The following is a 15,745-nucleotide window of genomic DNA, read 5'->3' as shown; positions in this document are numbered from 1 at the left end:
TTTTATGTACTTGTTTGTTCCCAGAAACTAAAACACACGTGAAACCTGTTCGAAAAGAGACATTCTTTGAGTGAAAAAACCTGTGCAAAGTGTAACGTGGAAAAATGGCACCACTGCTTTTTTGCTCTTGGTGTAAAATGTCAGCTTCGAAGACAAAAAGTGGTTTGGGGTGTGAGAGGATGAGTTTACAAGGCAGCCGTGTGCAGGTTCAGAACAGGAGCAGCATGGAAGCACAGCAAGGAAAACAAAGGATTTATGAGTGTGACGGTGGCCAAGAGCATAAAAAGTGCTACTGAACGAGGATCAAAGAACAGGAAGAGCACTCGATCGCTAACAGAGGAGACGGACGAGGACTTGGAAGAACTGCAGGGACAACAACAAAGACATTCAGTGTTACAGTTAAAGCTGTCAGGGGAAAGAAAAGTGCAGGCGAAGCTTGTGATCACCAAGTGTGACGGTAAACCTCACGTGTCATCTCGTTGTGTTATATTAAAACAACTTGTAAAATGAGAGAAATCACAAAGTTCAAAAGCTTAAGTGACAACTTCTTGAGATGAAACATGTAAGATATTTAAACAAGAAAAGGCGGAAAAATCATGTTTGGCATTCAACACTGTACAGTACAAAGTTTCAAATTTTAGTCCAAAAGCAAATTAAGTCTAATGAATATACAATAATATAAAGGGACAATAGCACCGCTCCCAGAAAGGTTAGAAAAGATATTCCAAAGAAATGCACTGAATGCTGAGCTGTAACTACATATTGTTGTGCACTGAAAATATCACCCAAAAGCTGAGACCTTGGCTCACGAGTATGATTTATTATCACTTAATTTGAGACCCGTAAGTGTTGGTCAGTCATTTTTATGTTTGAGAGCACAGGAGTGGCAGCGCAAATGGATTCACTGTGATGGCAATGAGCTGGTTTCCTTTGGGTAACATTTATATTTAAGACATTTTATTTTTATTTTTATTCAAAAAGCCTGCCTATTAATTAAATAGCCATTCATTGATATGCATGTTGCGTGTGTTTTTAACTACAGAAAGGGACGACTTCTGCTGTTTATATATGAAAACTTGCATTGTAGTGACAGTGATAAGGAATCTTGACTATCTCTATTATTTGAAACCAACAGAAGCAAGAACCATCACTAAATTGCTTATTAAATCTCAAAATGATTAAAAACACAACAGTTCCCAAGCACATTATGAAGCGGTTCCATTTCCTGTCCCACTGCACAGTGAACACTGTCAGGCACGTTTCTGTGGCATTTTTCTATTATTGTACATTATCTTGTGATGATGAGAAGTTTTCTTTTATCTGGGAGATAACAGTCATAATTATGAGATACTGTCTCCCAAATATTTTTCTTTCAATGCAAAAGAAAGGACTCTGGCATCTCTGCTGTGTGTTTGATTCTTTGTCCACAAAACCCTCCAAGAGCATCAGAAGTCGGGCAGACAAACTTGGCTCACAGGTACATCTCCGGCCCCCAAAGTTTCTTATCTATGTCAGATATTGTGATGCCATTACATTGCCTAGCAACCACCTAGCAATGGACTAAAATAACATTTACACATGTGCAACAGCTCACAACATCATCCTACAGTTTAAATTTCAGGAGACCTGATCCACACAAGTTGAATTATACATGCCGAGCGAGAAACCATCAATAAGCTTTTTTAGGATTTCAGTTAGCCAACATTACAACTTTTTTGTATAGATGAAAGAAATGATATATCAAATGTTCATTTTTCATTTTTAAAGGTGGCTTATGGTTATGAAGATGCATGTAAAATGCCTTCATAACTCTCCATGCAGAGACAAAGTGTCTACCTCTAACAGGATTTCCAGCAGAAAATGAACTCTCCTAGTTTAATGGACACTTTAAACAAAGCTCCATGAAAACATTAAATCTAAATCTACTACACAATGCATTGGACAGAAAACAAAAAGTGTTAGCTAGGACTTCCAAGGAGAATCCAATCCGTCTGATAAAAACAGTGAGTGTGTTAAAGTTTCATTATTTAAAAATAAAAATATATAAAAACATGTTGATATCAGCCCATCAAAGAGATGGAGCAGTTCCCATATGCAAAAGCTCTTTTTTTTTTACTATATGGACTCCTCTTTATGTTCACCTTGTGAATGCTAAATTTCACTCTCTAAAATTCACTCTCTCCTATGGGCTCTAATTTGGTTTCATCCGATTTATTACCAATGTTGCATTATTAATGTGCAAAATAGAGATTGATGTAGCTCTAAATTTCAGCCCCTAGAACTGATTATTAAGTTACTGCAAGTTACTGCTCTTCCTCAGTAAAAAAAAGAAAAGACATCACTGCCCTCTCAAACATCCATGAAGCATCTCTGGAGTTAACGGGAGGCATGCTGGGTATCTATTGTCCCCGAGGATAAAAAGTTCAGCAAAGCATGACCGCAGACAGACAGCAGGTTCACTGGCTGCAGGCCGAGCCGTGACACCTTACAGTGTTTGTACTAATGGAGGCATAGACGTACAACTGATAGAACAGGGAGGAAGGAGAAGTAGGCCAGAAATAGAGTATCCAGCCTTCACTTGGGAAACTGCTGTTGGTATTTTGTGACGTCTCATTTTTGGCATCTCGTGAAAAATGTCAACACATGTTCAGTCAAAGAACGGCCACAACAATCAGCTGTGTTATTTATCATTATAAATGCATTCTTAAACTGGTTAATAAAACCATATGATTCCATCAGCTTTGTCATTTCTATCAGTGTTACCTCTATGGCAGAACTTAAGGTCAAAAAGTAGAGTAGAATACAAAAGGGTTGATTTAAAATCCTTCCACTGCGTTATTCAGAAAAATAATGGCCAAAGAGCCAACAGTCATTTTTAAAAAGGATTTTAAATACATTTAAAAATTCTTCCATCATTATTATTGCATAATACAGGTGCCAGTCAGTATAAACAGAGGTGGTGCATGATCTAAAAAGTAACAAATATTTTACACAAGATAATTAAAGACTGTAAAAATTCTATTAATATGAAACAACACTTCTGTTCACTCTCCAACTATTAAATCTTTACATTTTACACTTTTCACAGCCTCAACACCTGAAATAAAATCTCAAAGCCATAATTTATATTTAATAAACTGTATGTATTTCCTACTGTCTACAAATCCCATGAAAAGACCAACAAACACAAGCCTCTGTCTTAATACTCTAACCTAAAAACCTTTCAAATCCATTTAAAACGGTGTAATAAAATGTGTTAAAAAGAGGTAACAGTGCATTTGTTAAGGCAGGTAATCCATATTCGGTGCTCTCAGAGAGATTTTATATAAATATGGTAGTTATAACAATAATGATGTCATGGCTTTAGCATTATCTTGACATTTTATGGAGCCAAAAGCTATCAGCTAGTGCTTATTAGCTTGGTTAGAAAAGTGCATCCACAAGTTTAATCAAACATAGAAAAATCTGCTCATCAGATCCAAAAGGTGCCAAAGCCATAAACATGGGTGAGATGTCTAGTTCTAGTTCTAGTATTGCCTAACTTTAAACATATATGCAATTTAAATGGGTCGTATAGTCCTAGACACCTATCATATGGCCAACTTTGATAGTTTGATTCTTGGCTCATTTAGTCTGCATGTCAAAAGTGAGCGAGATGCTGAACTCCAAGTTGCCCCTGATTCATTTGTTTTGTCAATAGAATTGAAGATTTGCATTGGAAATGTTGACTTGTCTTGGCAAGTTGTGTCTTACTGCCAAAACCAACACGATTCAAAAGGAACAACTTTTACTTTGAAGGTGAACAGTCGTCATTTACCGTCTTCATCACATTCCTCACAGTTTCACTGCTGCACAACCTGCAACCGCAGCAATCTGATACAGACCAAAGCAACCACAGAGGTTTTCAGTGCAGCTCCGTACACCTCTTTCTGGCCGATTTTACCTAGCAACTGCAGGCAACCGATCTGAGATACACGTTTTTCATCAACATGTTCATTTCTTTTGTGAATTTAGACATTTTGACACAGGATCTGTGGAGATTTTTCGAAGCCAGCATCAAGTGGCCACAACTGCAGTTTTTAAGACTTACTTTTTTGTATTTGTGGTTGCATTATTTAGTATACATATTACATATTTTATAGTAGGTTTGGTCATTCGTGGGATTTACTGGCAATAAGAAATGAAATAACTTTGCTTTTTATCAGTTCTTTATTAACTATTAAGTGTTCTCACTATTCTTAGTCTTAGAGCACAGGAAAGATATGCCTGGCTGCCCATTTTGATACTGTGAGCTTCACAAGCATTATATTTATTGCTTATTTTCTTGTTTAGATCTTGAGAAAAATTTGAAAGTCGGAAAAATAACTTTAGATTTTCTATGAGACAAGTGAGAAAATATATTCATTTGTAGTTTGCATTAGCCATTCATCACATATAAGATATATCTTTATTATTTCACTTTCCAGTCCAAATACTAGTAATGTTGTGGTTTGTGTAATTGGGTTTTCTTAAATTCAAACAAAATAAAAACGGGATGAACCAACCGATGGACTCATTGATTAGCAAGCCTACCCAAAGCACCTTCTTTTACTTCCTGACTTCTTTAGTACGACTTCTTAAACCCACTGACTGACAGCTGACCCTGTCTCCATTTGGTGAGTGCACAGGGAAGCTTCTCCTCGTAGAAACAGTATGTTACTGGCTTCCCTGCAGTGGGGTATTCTCTCAGAGGGCTGTTCACCTCAACAAGAAAGTAATTCAGGTAAAAAAAAAAATACAAAAACAAAAAAACCCAAGAAACTGAGCAGGTTGTCAGCCGTTGGGTCCCGCGTGTCCTACATGTCAGCTTTGACAAACGAAGCAAACATCCCGTCCTCCTGCTCCAAAAGCGTCTCAGGTTTGTCGTACTCCATGATGTTGCCTCGCTTCATCACAATGACCAGATCAGCTGTTAGGATGGTGTGGACACGGTGCTGGAGACACACAGGGACGACACAAAACACAAACATAATAAGTCTAAGTGAAATGTTTTGTTTTAAAAAAATTATAATATGTTTTAAGCTAGTTTTGTTGGATCAAATGAAGGATTTGGTAAGAATTTTATAGACTGATCAGCTGCTTTAAAAATTAAAATATGCGGACTCTTCACAGTTTTGGAGATGATGTTATTCTTTTTGGAAGAAATGTCCAAAGACCCATTTTATTGATACAGTCCAATTTTCCAGGAACCTGCTGAATGAGATGAATGTAAAGCATCTGAACCAGTCAGCTACTAAAAATACAAATTCAGGTTTAATTCTAACTGAATCCCTTCTCAATTTTTAGTTTGGAGGACAAACAATGTCACAACACTGAAGACTGTCGTCAAATTTGCACTGCATCCACAAGGAATATCTTTAAAAGAGCATGCAGTATTTTCTTGTACCAACCAGGCTGTCAGTGGCAGTAAAGCTTCAGCAGACCCAGAGTCAGACGTCAGCTGTGGCTCAGCCAGGAAAAGAAACAGAAACAGGCAGGAAAATGGAAGAAAACAGGAGAGACCGAGAGTCAGCTGAGCCAAAGTGGTCTGTGTTGATCCGGGTCTACTTGTGAGTCCTCACTAGCACACTGAAGAGGCTCTCCTCCTGTGCTAGCAGGTTGGGACCAGAGTCACTTTCCACCAAGATCCCTGAGGAGAAGACCAACACCTGCTCGGCATCCAAGATAGAGGACACACGATGCTGGTGGCAGGACAAAGGGAGATGAAGGAGGACAACAGAAAATGTAGTAGATGTAGTAAAAAAGAAAAAGTGAGAAAACAAAAAAGAAAAGGAAGGAGGTGGGGGGGGGGGGGGATTTGGGAAAAAGTAGAAGGAGACAGCAGATGGAAAAAGAAAGGAAAGAAAAACAGAGCAGGATAAGACAGCAACACAAAGAGACAAAAGTCAGAAAAAAGGGAAGCATATAAATAAAAGAACCGGACAAGAGGACTGAATTTAAGTCACTAAATCCATAAGGAACTATGTGTTACAAACTGTTTATGTGTGGGAAAGGCCATTAATAAAAGGCACAGATAAAAGAAACATCTGTGGGGTAAATAATTTAATGATAGATGAACATAGAGCTCAGTGCAAAGAGAGCCACATATCTGCATCTATCTGTACAAACCTCAGCTGACCTCAGCAGTTTTGTTTTTTTTTGCCTCATTAGTAACAACAACAGGATAAAAGACTGAAGGACTTACTGCGATTGTTACGACTGTTCTGTCTGCAAACGCCGTCATCACGACTTTCTGTAAGATGTTCTCCTGCAAGACAGAAAGACGAAACAGAGAATAGAAACCATATCGTCAGGTGAGGAAGTGGTGAGCTGCTGTAAACGTGATCCAAAGTAGAGCGAGGCTAAAATGGGGCTGTCGCAATGCAAACTGCTTTGCAACCCACCTCCAGTCCAGTTATATGTATTTCAAGCTGTTTATGATGTCATGTCTCTCTTTACTGATGCCTTAGAAATAACCTGTTTTAACTAAAATTCATTCATTCATTCATTTTCTTTGCTTGCTTTGTTCATTTTTTGCTTCCTTCTCTAGTATTTTTGGGACAACTGGGGTTACATAAGTAAAATGAAACTGGCTGATGATAACATTTAATTACTATCCCACAAATATATCTCTATTAAGGAAAAAGCTTCTGTACATGATTGCACGAGATGCCATGAATAAGCACACACCGTAGCCATGTCTATAGATGCTGTGGCTTCATCCATGATGAAGATGCTGCTCTTTCTGACGAAAGCTCTAGCCAAACAGAAGAGCTGCCGCTGCCCAACGCTGAAGTTCTCTCCTCCTTCTGTCACGACAGCGTCTAAACACAAACACATCGATCAAGTACTCTACTTCAAAACTGACTTTTGGTGCAATAAGCTGCATTCTTTCTCGAGTTAAGTTTGCGCACCTAGTCCTCCAGGCAAAGCTTTCACCATGTTCTTAAGCTGAGCGATCTCTAGGGCCTCCCACAGTCGATCGTCAGTGCACATCTTCTCCGGATCAAGATTAAACCTGCAACAAGTAAACATCATTAACACAAAAAAAGCATATTTCTACCTCTCATGGACTGACCATAGATTTAATACACCACCTGCAGAGGCTGATAAAGACAGTGATGGACCCAAGACCAACAAAGACATCACAAATCACGAATGTGAACTGTTTCAGCAACTTTTACTGTCTTTTTAGTCTTGGGCAGCCAGGAAGGAAAGTGAGTCCTTTAAATGAATAAAAATGCCAAAAACACATCGAATGACTGATCAGCACAACACTTGCACGTTATGCACTTTTGCTGCCATTTCTATAGAGAGTCTAATGTCATGAAAAGAAGAAAAAGAAGAAGAAACATTCGGGAGCATGAATGGCTTGCTTGCTGGGCTAAGCTTTGCCTAATCCCTGTTTTGTTTAAATGAATTATATTTAATCTTATTTCATAGTGAGGACAACTGGCAGAAACTGATCCAAAGAATTCAGCCTCGGTCCAGTCAGTCTTTTGCCCAAATTACATCCAACATCATCCTCTTCTTTGGATGTTTCTGCCTTCTGTTCTGTTCTCTGTCAGGATGATCCCACACTGCTTGGGGATCTGGGAAGGCCGATCCATGACTGATAGTGTTCCACTGTGTTTTTCTATCCAGGTATTATTTTACTGCATTAAGAGTGTGTTTGGGATCGCTGTCACACTGAAAAAATAAAGCTTTTGCCAATCAGATGCTCCCAACACCACTGACCTGTAGTCGTGTTTCTTACAGATAATCCTTTCAGAAACTGCTCATCTGCTGCTTGACCTTCTAGTTCTTCTTCTGTCCCCAAATGTTTGAAAGACACATAGCACACCATGCCAAGATGAGAAAAATATCTATAAAAATATTTTATAGATTCAACTAAAGAAATGGCGCACGCGATGTGTTTTAGTGACAGGCTGTTAGTAACAAAGTGCCTAAACATAAATGTAAATTGGTTCTTTGCTAAGTTGTCTGGTATGTGTAGACACAACACTGGTTCATCCCTTCAGTTAGGTGTCTTTTATGTTTCAATGACTAATTGTTCAGTCCAAAAAACCCCAAAATGTTTCTCTGAAAATGATCAGGTACAAGGACTGGATTCAAAATGAGTAAAAAAGCAATGGCTAAAGAAAAGCTTTGGAAGACCTTCAGAAACACAATTTGTTATGTACATTCAGCTTCACCTTCCGCATTTTAACATCTTGCATGAATATACGGATGCACAAGCTGCCATAATGTTCCATATAACTCTCAAATGATCTTTTAGTCTTGCAGTAGACAGATCACATGTGTGTGCATTTTAAAATGTGATGAACAAAATGTGCATTTGGTGGACGCTACAGCTGATGGATTATTTCTTGGCTGCACTCTGAGCACAAAATATTCCAATTATCTAAACAGGACGAAGCAAAAATATTACTGACCTTTTCTAGATAGATGGAAAATGGAAATTTAACTTAAGACCCACTTAGTTAAATATGCCAAACAAGCAAAAGACGTCCTTGGATGACATCAGTGTTGTCAAAAGACCACAAAAGAAGTCATCCTTTTATGTCTAAATCTGGCTGAAAAGTGAAAAGTAAAAAAGGATTTTTTTCAGGCTGCTCATTACTTGGAGTAAATCTAATGTCAGCCATTCAGCAATAGCATAATGAGCAGTTTTCTGTTGATTATAACACCAAAAAATGATAAACTGGTACAGCAATCAAGCTGAAAACTGAGTTAAATTTGGCTCTAAAGTGAAGGTTAGTACTCGTCTACTCTTCATACTGCTTGTTTAAAAAAATTCAAAAACATCTTCATATTTTTATACATTCGATTGACAGCCACATAAATCATAAGTCAAGTTGACACTGTTGACACAAGTTGAATTGTCAGGCGCATGTCTTCAACAGGTTTTTGCAGAGTGGGCTGCAAGTTTGGAAGTTCGGGCCAAACAGGAAAAAGAAAGCAAACAAAGCGGTTTTAAATGATCATTGTTAAGATAAATAGAAGTAAAAGGCACTGAGTTCTAATGTTAAATAAGGAGAGACGAGGAGAGAAGGAGAAAATGGTAAAAAAGAAATAATTAAAAAGAAAGCTGTTCTGTTTATCCTTGTTTTGTGAGATGTTTATAAATAATGACATCGGCACATGTACAAGCAATCCCTGTGGGCCAAAAGCTCAATTTCAGGCATCTGTTTTTACTCTTGTCTCTGTATGCTGTTTTAGAGAGCTGACATCTCTAACATGGTCATCTTGGACATGGAAGCCACGCCCACCTCCTGGTTAAACCTTCTGCTTAAGAGGGGCAGCCAATAAAAAAAGTTACTGGGGTAAACTGAGGAACATAGGAACTAAAATCACTCATTTCAGACCGAAAATGAACTGAGAGGCTGTGAACAGCCAATAGAAGATTATTATTTGAAAATGTGAATCTAATAGAGTCCTACAACAAAAATAAGGAGCGTGTAGATAAACAGAATAGGTCCTGTTTGCATTTAAGAAGGTTAAAGGGTTAATATAACAATTAATTCCATGTTTGTTTTAAAACTGTGGCATTTCAAATAATTATAAATAATGCATTCATTACTACTTCTGTGTGTGTGTGTGTGTGTGTGTGTGTGTGTGTGTGTGTGTGTGTGTGTGTGTGTGTGTGTGTGTGTGTGTGTGTGTGTGTGTGTGTGTGTGTGTGTGAGAGCCGAACTGTGTGAGAGCATCTATGATAACAGTGTGAAGCAGTCACTGCCGACCATTCACCTCAGGCTTACGTTCACATAAACAAGAGCTGCTGAAAATGCCAAAACACAGACACACACTCACCGTCTCCCACTTTCACATACAATTATCTGGAGCAGCATATCTGTCCAAACAAACAGCACATGCACTTTGTCTTTTATAACAAACAGAGTAACTTTATCATCTGGTAACACAAACACACAGAGGCTGCGAGTGTGTACGCACAAAACGGCGCTGAGTCCTTCATCTCTCCAGCGACCTCCTCGGTACGTGACGTCTGTGACAAAAGTCAGATTAGGTCCCGGCCAGAGTTCCCACTGCGTTCTCAACCGCTAACCCCACAGCTGGGACTTTGTGTCGTCATGTGACAAACATCTTTCGGGACAGAACTCAGACTACGATTTGGCAAAGAGGGTTTTTTTTCTCTCTTTCTGGTTAAGAGCTCACAATGAGGCGAGTCCGGGTTTTCCAAATCTGAGCGTGGTTAATCAAGCAGCGTAACACTCAGCTATGGAGGCTTAAAAGAGCCAGTGCTCTGATGGCATGTTTAGATTCTGGTCCACTAACGTTTGTGGCAAACATCAGTGTTTCTGCATCAGACGAGAACAGGACACCTCCTAAACCGTCTGTGTAGATTTTTTTTTAGTTTTTCAACTGTAATTTCAAGCCAGACAAACTCCTTCCACTGTTTCTGGTATCAATTTTCATCATCACAGTTTCTAAGAGTTGGACAAACATACCAGACGCGATATGCACTTGCTCTTGTGCATCTGCCGTGCATGCTGGATCAAATCTAGTGTGTCAAAACAGCCTGACTTAATTTCATCCTGGGCAAGTGGAGGCATGTGCACAGAGGTATATCTGGTGAGTGGAGCAGGTGCTGAGCCAAGGTTGTGTGGAAAAAACACAAATTCATGACAGCACAATGGAGTGCACCACGGTTCGGTTGTTTCCAGTAAAGGTTCTCCCTCAAACTCTGGATGTTCCAGTTGACTTTACTGTGATGTCAAGCGTTCTGGTTTTTTAAACTGCAGGGCGATAGCCAGCAGTCACACGGTCCGATCTGCGGTAAACAGCAGAGCACACGGCTCACCTGGTCATAACTGGACTCCTAGGAACAAATTTGCAGGAAGCCATTTGGACGTAGACAAGAAATTTAAAGATTTGAATCTGGTATTTTTCTTTTATGGGCTGATTGAGGAAACTTTTTGATCATATCTTACGTTTCCCAAAATTATTCATCTAAATGCCCCCACATTAACAGGTTTATAGGAACAAGCAAGTATTAACCACAAACCCACAAAAAAAACACAAAAGACTACAGCGAGTACAAACAATGGACCATCATGGTCCCCGTGTAGTCTAGGTGTGGACCTGCCTCTCTGCTAGTGTATGAAATGAAGTGGTGGGTGTGGCTTCTAGAAGTCCTGGCCTGGCACACCTGCTACTCATCACCAATCAACGTCATATTTAAGCTGGGTCTCGAGCCTTGGGTGATGCCTGACTGTTCTCCCCCAGTACAGTTAGAATTGCTGAGGCTGTTTGAAATACCAAGCTGATCGTGACTACTTTGCTCATACTCACTGTTTGATCTTCTCTCTGAGCTAGAAGCCAGACACCTGAAAGGCAAGTCAGACCCCCACCAAGCCCACCCAATTAAGTGTATTCATGTTTTGTTCTTTGAAAACTGAAGAGGAGAGGTGTTTCGAGAGACAAACAGTTCGAATCCCTGCCCTAAAAAAACAGGATTACTTACCTGAAGTTCCTTATATTCCAGATGGAATTAATCACAGCTGGATTTAGCTGAAGACTGTTTAGTTTTTAACCCTTTGACTGTGTCATGTGCTTGAGTCCTGAGTGTGAACCTTAACATCCAAGACTAAAAAGCGAAGCCAACATGAAAATGTCTAAAAAAAAAAAAAATGGGGCAGGGATAGCTCAGTAGGTAGAGTGGTTGCCCCATGATCGGAAGGTCGGGGGTTTGATTCCCCTTAACAGCTACCCTGAGGTACCCCTGAGCAAGGTACCGTCCCTACACACTGCTCCCCGGGCGCCCAATGGCTGCCCACTGCTTCACTGAGTGAATGGGTTAAATGCAGAGAGCAATTTCCCCACGGGGCACAATAATGTACACACTTTCTTCTTCTTCTTCTTAAATCTGGATTATTTTTTATGGCCACAAGGGGGCGACTTTTGTGGCTGCCAAGAGGTTTGCACAGCTCTAAATCGGCTGACAGATTCCCAGATATTTATCCCCAGATGCCACATTGGAGGTGGTCCTGAAGGTCATACACTCACTATTAATCATGTGGTTCATCACATGTGTGCTATTGATGTCAAGGAGCAGGTGGGGTTGGATTACCTGGGAAGAGATCTCAAGACTAGTGTTGCTGCTGCTGTTCAACAACAGATGTTCGCAGTGGACATAGATGGCCTCCTTTACTTGTCTCTGACACCATCTGTCTAGTCTGTCCAATATGTGAGTGCTGGCAGCCTCAAAAGAGTGACAATTTATCTTTTACATGCAGGTGCACAGCTTAGTCTCGTCCCAGTGGGGTTGGCTCTCCTAAATTGTGCCGTGCATTTGTGGAGTGTTGGTTTGGTTTCTGCATTTGGTTTGTCGAGTTTCTGTTTGGGTGATTAGTCCTTGTGATAAACCATTTCTGATGTGCATCGCAACATTTTTTGTGTATATAAGAAACTTTTTAGAGAACCAAACAACAGTCAAAGTTTCTGTTCACCTTTAGCAGATAACTACTGGTTCAAATCTTGGAGATTTGAATTAAAGCTCTGTAAACAAATCTTATTCAGATTTTGTTGATGTTAACCTTTGCTGTTACCTCTCTTTACCTTTTAGGTAACCGATTTGGAAGTACGGACCACAGAGAGCACAAATTATAGTTCTGATTGGTAACACAAGAATAAAATTATAAACAGCAATCTCTGGGAAGGAAAACATGGCGAGGAACCAGATCCTAAGGCTTTACATAATAAGTCTTCAAAACGACTTTTTAAAAAAGAATATAGTCAAGTTCTCTGTAGGCATGTTAATCACGAGTGTTTACCTTATTGATCCACTAAATAAGACAGGGTCCTGGAGGATGATCGAAAGTCGAGACCTGAGAGTCTGTAGAGGAAGCTTACAGATGTCAATCCCATCTATGATGATCTTTCCTGCAAATAAGCAAAACACTGTGTTCACATTCCAGGTAGTTTTACAGCCACCAACACTCCTCTCATAACAGAAAAATAACAGTTAAATTATCCAGTACAGCTTTCTTCTGAACTTTCTATATCTACAGCTCATGAAGTTCATTTATAGTGGCACTTGAGGCGTCCTGTTCTCACTGCGACCTTCTCCTGAATACTACCAAAAAACACCCATTCTGCATCAGCTGCAGGAATAGAGTTCAAGCTGCTTTTCCTTCTGTTTAATCTGGAAATCTCACGGCTGCATTATAAGACAAATCACCAAAGCTTGGTGACATCACACCAGCAGGTGTGATGTCACTTTTCCCATGGGCCTCTCACCAGGAGGATGACATCAGCCAGTATAAACTAACTGTTAAGCATCAGTTCACTTAATCAAGTACAATTTATTTTAATCTTTATTTATATTTTTGGCAGCCAGAGTTGGCACCTCGTTTTATGCCACAGTGAAACATAGATGCATTTTGCTAATCAACTAATAGTTAATAACTCATGTTTACCCATCGGCTCAAACATTGTAGTTTCTGTCTTACAAAAATGACATAATTAAAAATCAGTAGACCAGGTGATGTCTCTTACTCAATATTTTATGTTAAAGATGCACTATGGAAAAACGTTGCTGCACAACCGCAGCACGGAAAAATGATTGGGATGTTTACAGTGAATGTGCAATGTTGTTGCTTTGAAATGGCTGTTGAGGTCTGCAGCCATCAGTCAGTTACCATCTTTAAACTGACTTTGCTGCATCAAGGTGGTGATAAAGCAGTAATAAATCAGTCAGTATGCCATCAGTTCCCCATCAGCGTGCAAGCAAATCAAGTCAAGTTAGCAATCTGTGATAAATCATCAAAAATTGCAAACCTGTTGCTGTCGACGTAAACAGAAATTCAACTGAACTACAAACAACCAGAGTTGGGTCAGAACCTCATAGATTGGAAATTTCTTTGCATATGGTGACGTAGTTGTGGTAAGCTGGAGATTTTAATTGGAAAATGACACAGATGCTCAGAAACCTTGTTTTTATAAAGGAACATAACCAGAATGGAAACCAGCTGAGTCCCCGATTGCAGAGAAACGTGTCACGGAGGATTTGCACTCATCAGCACAAACTTGTATAGGTTTGCTTTAATTAAACCACCTTTTCTCCTAAAGCTCTTTCATGTGGACACGATGAACGACCCTGAACAAATGTTTTTGTTCAGCTGAACACAATGTTTTATTTTCAGGGTGATGAAATCAAGAATGTTCTGTACAGCTCACTCAGAAGAGCAATCACCAGGAAGGTGCTCTGCTTTTATTTCACTGCTTTATAAGGAAATGTTGCTGACACAATGGTCTTAAATTTACAGTTAAATGAACTGTCTTCCCAGCTGTGTGTGTGAGTGCATGGAAAAAGTGACTGTGTAATCTCACCCCTGTCTGAATAATCTGTCTAGGAGCAGCCGTCATCAGCCAGAGTGAAAACAGAGTGGTACGATTACGACTTGCTTTCAAAATGCAATAACTAAAACAGACAGCTTTAGGACTTTATTTCTGCCCTCTTGAAGGATCATGTCTAGAGCCTGGAAACGAGTGCAGGAGAATGGGTCGAGCCTTTTTGTTATGTCCTTATGCTAGTTCTTTGATACAAGAGTCTACTTCAGGTTCTCTTAAAACAAGGCATGCGAAGAACAAAAAGGCCTTCAGATTTGCACTTAGCAGGACTCGCACGAGTGTTTAAAAAGAGCTGAATAAATATTTCCTCCAACATATACATAGTACTGCAGTAGTGGCTGATGACTGAACACCTTTTAAAGGAATAATTTACAATAAGAAGTGCTTTAGTTCTAACAAAACACACTGCAATATCTATCGTCATTTTGTCTCTGGGACTCAGTCACCTTAAATACTTTTATTACTGCTCACTCTGACAGATCATTTATAGCATATTGAATTTATAAAAGTAACTCTATTACAGTTTTTCTCGATTGCTTAAACACTATAACCAGGCCTCTAAATTAAAATTTCAAAACCGTAACGCTATTGTTCAAAAAGCTCACCCATTTCCCTGAACTATAAACACTATTCCCTGCTTTGACACATGACTCAAATTTGGTGAACTGTTACTGCAAAACTCTACACACAAATCCCTACATTTTACAGTGCTTACACCATGTAGTCATTTAGAAAGCACTAGCATGCAATAATGTTAACTTAAGTCAGCATAGCTTGAGCTCAATTAGCACACAATTAACCAGGTGGAAACACTAGGAGTCAAAATTTAGCACACACCAATCAGAACCTGCGATGGATAGATAAAAGGGCCAAAGTCAGCTCATTCAGGTTTGAAACAATGGATCCAAAGAGATGCAAAGGAAGAGGACGTGGTGAAGGAGGTGGAGGTGGAGAACGACGGCGACAAGGAAGGGGAAGAGCAAGGGCAAGAAGACAGTCAGTCTCGGATGAAATTCGAGCCACTTTAGTTGACCATGTCCTTGTCCATGGGATGACTATGAGGGAGGCTGGGCAACGAGTACAACCAAATTTGAGTCGCTTCACTGTTGCCTCCATCATCAGAACCTTCAGGGAGGAAAACAGGTAGGTGTACTTGCAGTAAGACTGCTTTGTACAGTAACGTTTAAGTTACTGAACTTATGTGTCTTGAGTTTCAGTATGTTTCCATTATTTGCCTGTAAAATGAATGTGTGACAGTTACAGTAATGAGTGCTTCTATTTTTGTAGGACACAGAGACGACCACCTGGTGGAGGCAGGTTAAGGCTTTTGTCGGAGGAGCAAGAGAGGGAACTT

General features: G+C 39.6%; 1 protein-coding gene across 10 annotated transcripts in view; it reads right to left on the bottom strand.

Annotated features, from left to right (window-relative positions):
- Nucleotides 1–1,309: 1,309 nt before the first annotated feature.
- abcc9 (ATP-binding cassette, sub-family C (CFTR/MRP), member 9) overlaps nt 1,310–15,745 on the bottom strand; it is a 77,424-nt gene continuing 62,988 nt past the window's right edge. For 7 of the 10 annotated variants that reach the window (XM_080886484.1, XM_080886489.1, XM_080886488.1 and 4 more), the window contains 5 exons: nt 12,813–12,921; nt 6,933–7,036; nt 6,709–6,842; nt 6,224–6,286; nt 1,310–4,973 (listed from right to left, as the gene is read on the bottom strand). In XM_080886484.1, coding sequence (XP_080742610.1) covers nt 4,836–4,973; nt 6,224–6,286; nt 6,709–6,842; nt 6,933–7,036; nt 12,813–12,921 — 548 coding nt within the window. In that variant the 3' untranslated portion in view covers nt 1,310–4,835. Of the gene's footprint in view, nt 4,974–5,429; nt 5,721–6,223; nt 6,287–6,708; nt 6,843–6,932; nt 7,037–12,812; nt 12,922–15,745 lie in introns of all 10 variants that reach the window. The other 3 variants (XR_013972112.1, XR_013972113.1, XR_013972114.1) reach the window with 1 other exon arrangement.

This window comes from Rhamphochromis sp. 'chilingali' (genome assembly GCF_963969265.1).
Source record: "Rhamphochromis sp. 'chilingali' genome assembly, chromosome: 7".
Classification (NCBI taxonomy): domain Eukaryota; kingdom Metazoa; phylum Chordata; class Actinopteri; order Cichliformes; family Cichlidae; genus Rhamphochromis; species Rhamphochromis sp. 'chilingali'.
The sequence above is the reverse complement of the archived record's forward strand: the minus strand, read 5'-3'. Positions and strand labels throughout refer to the sequence as shown.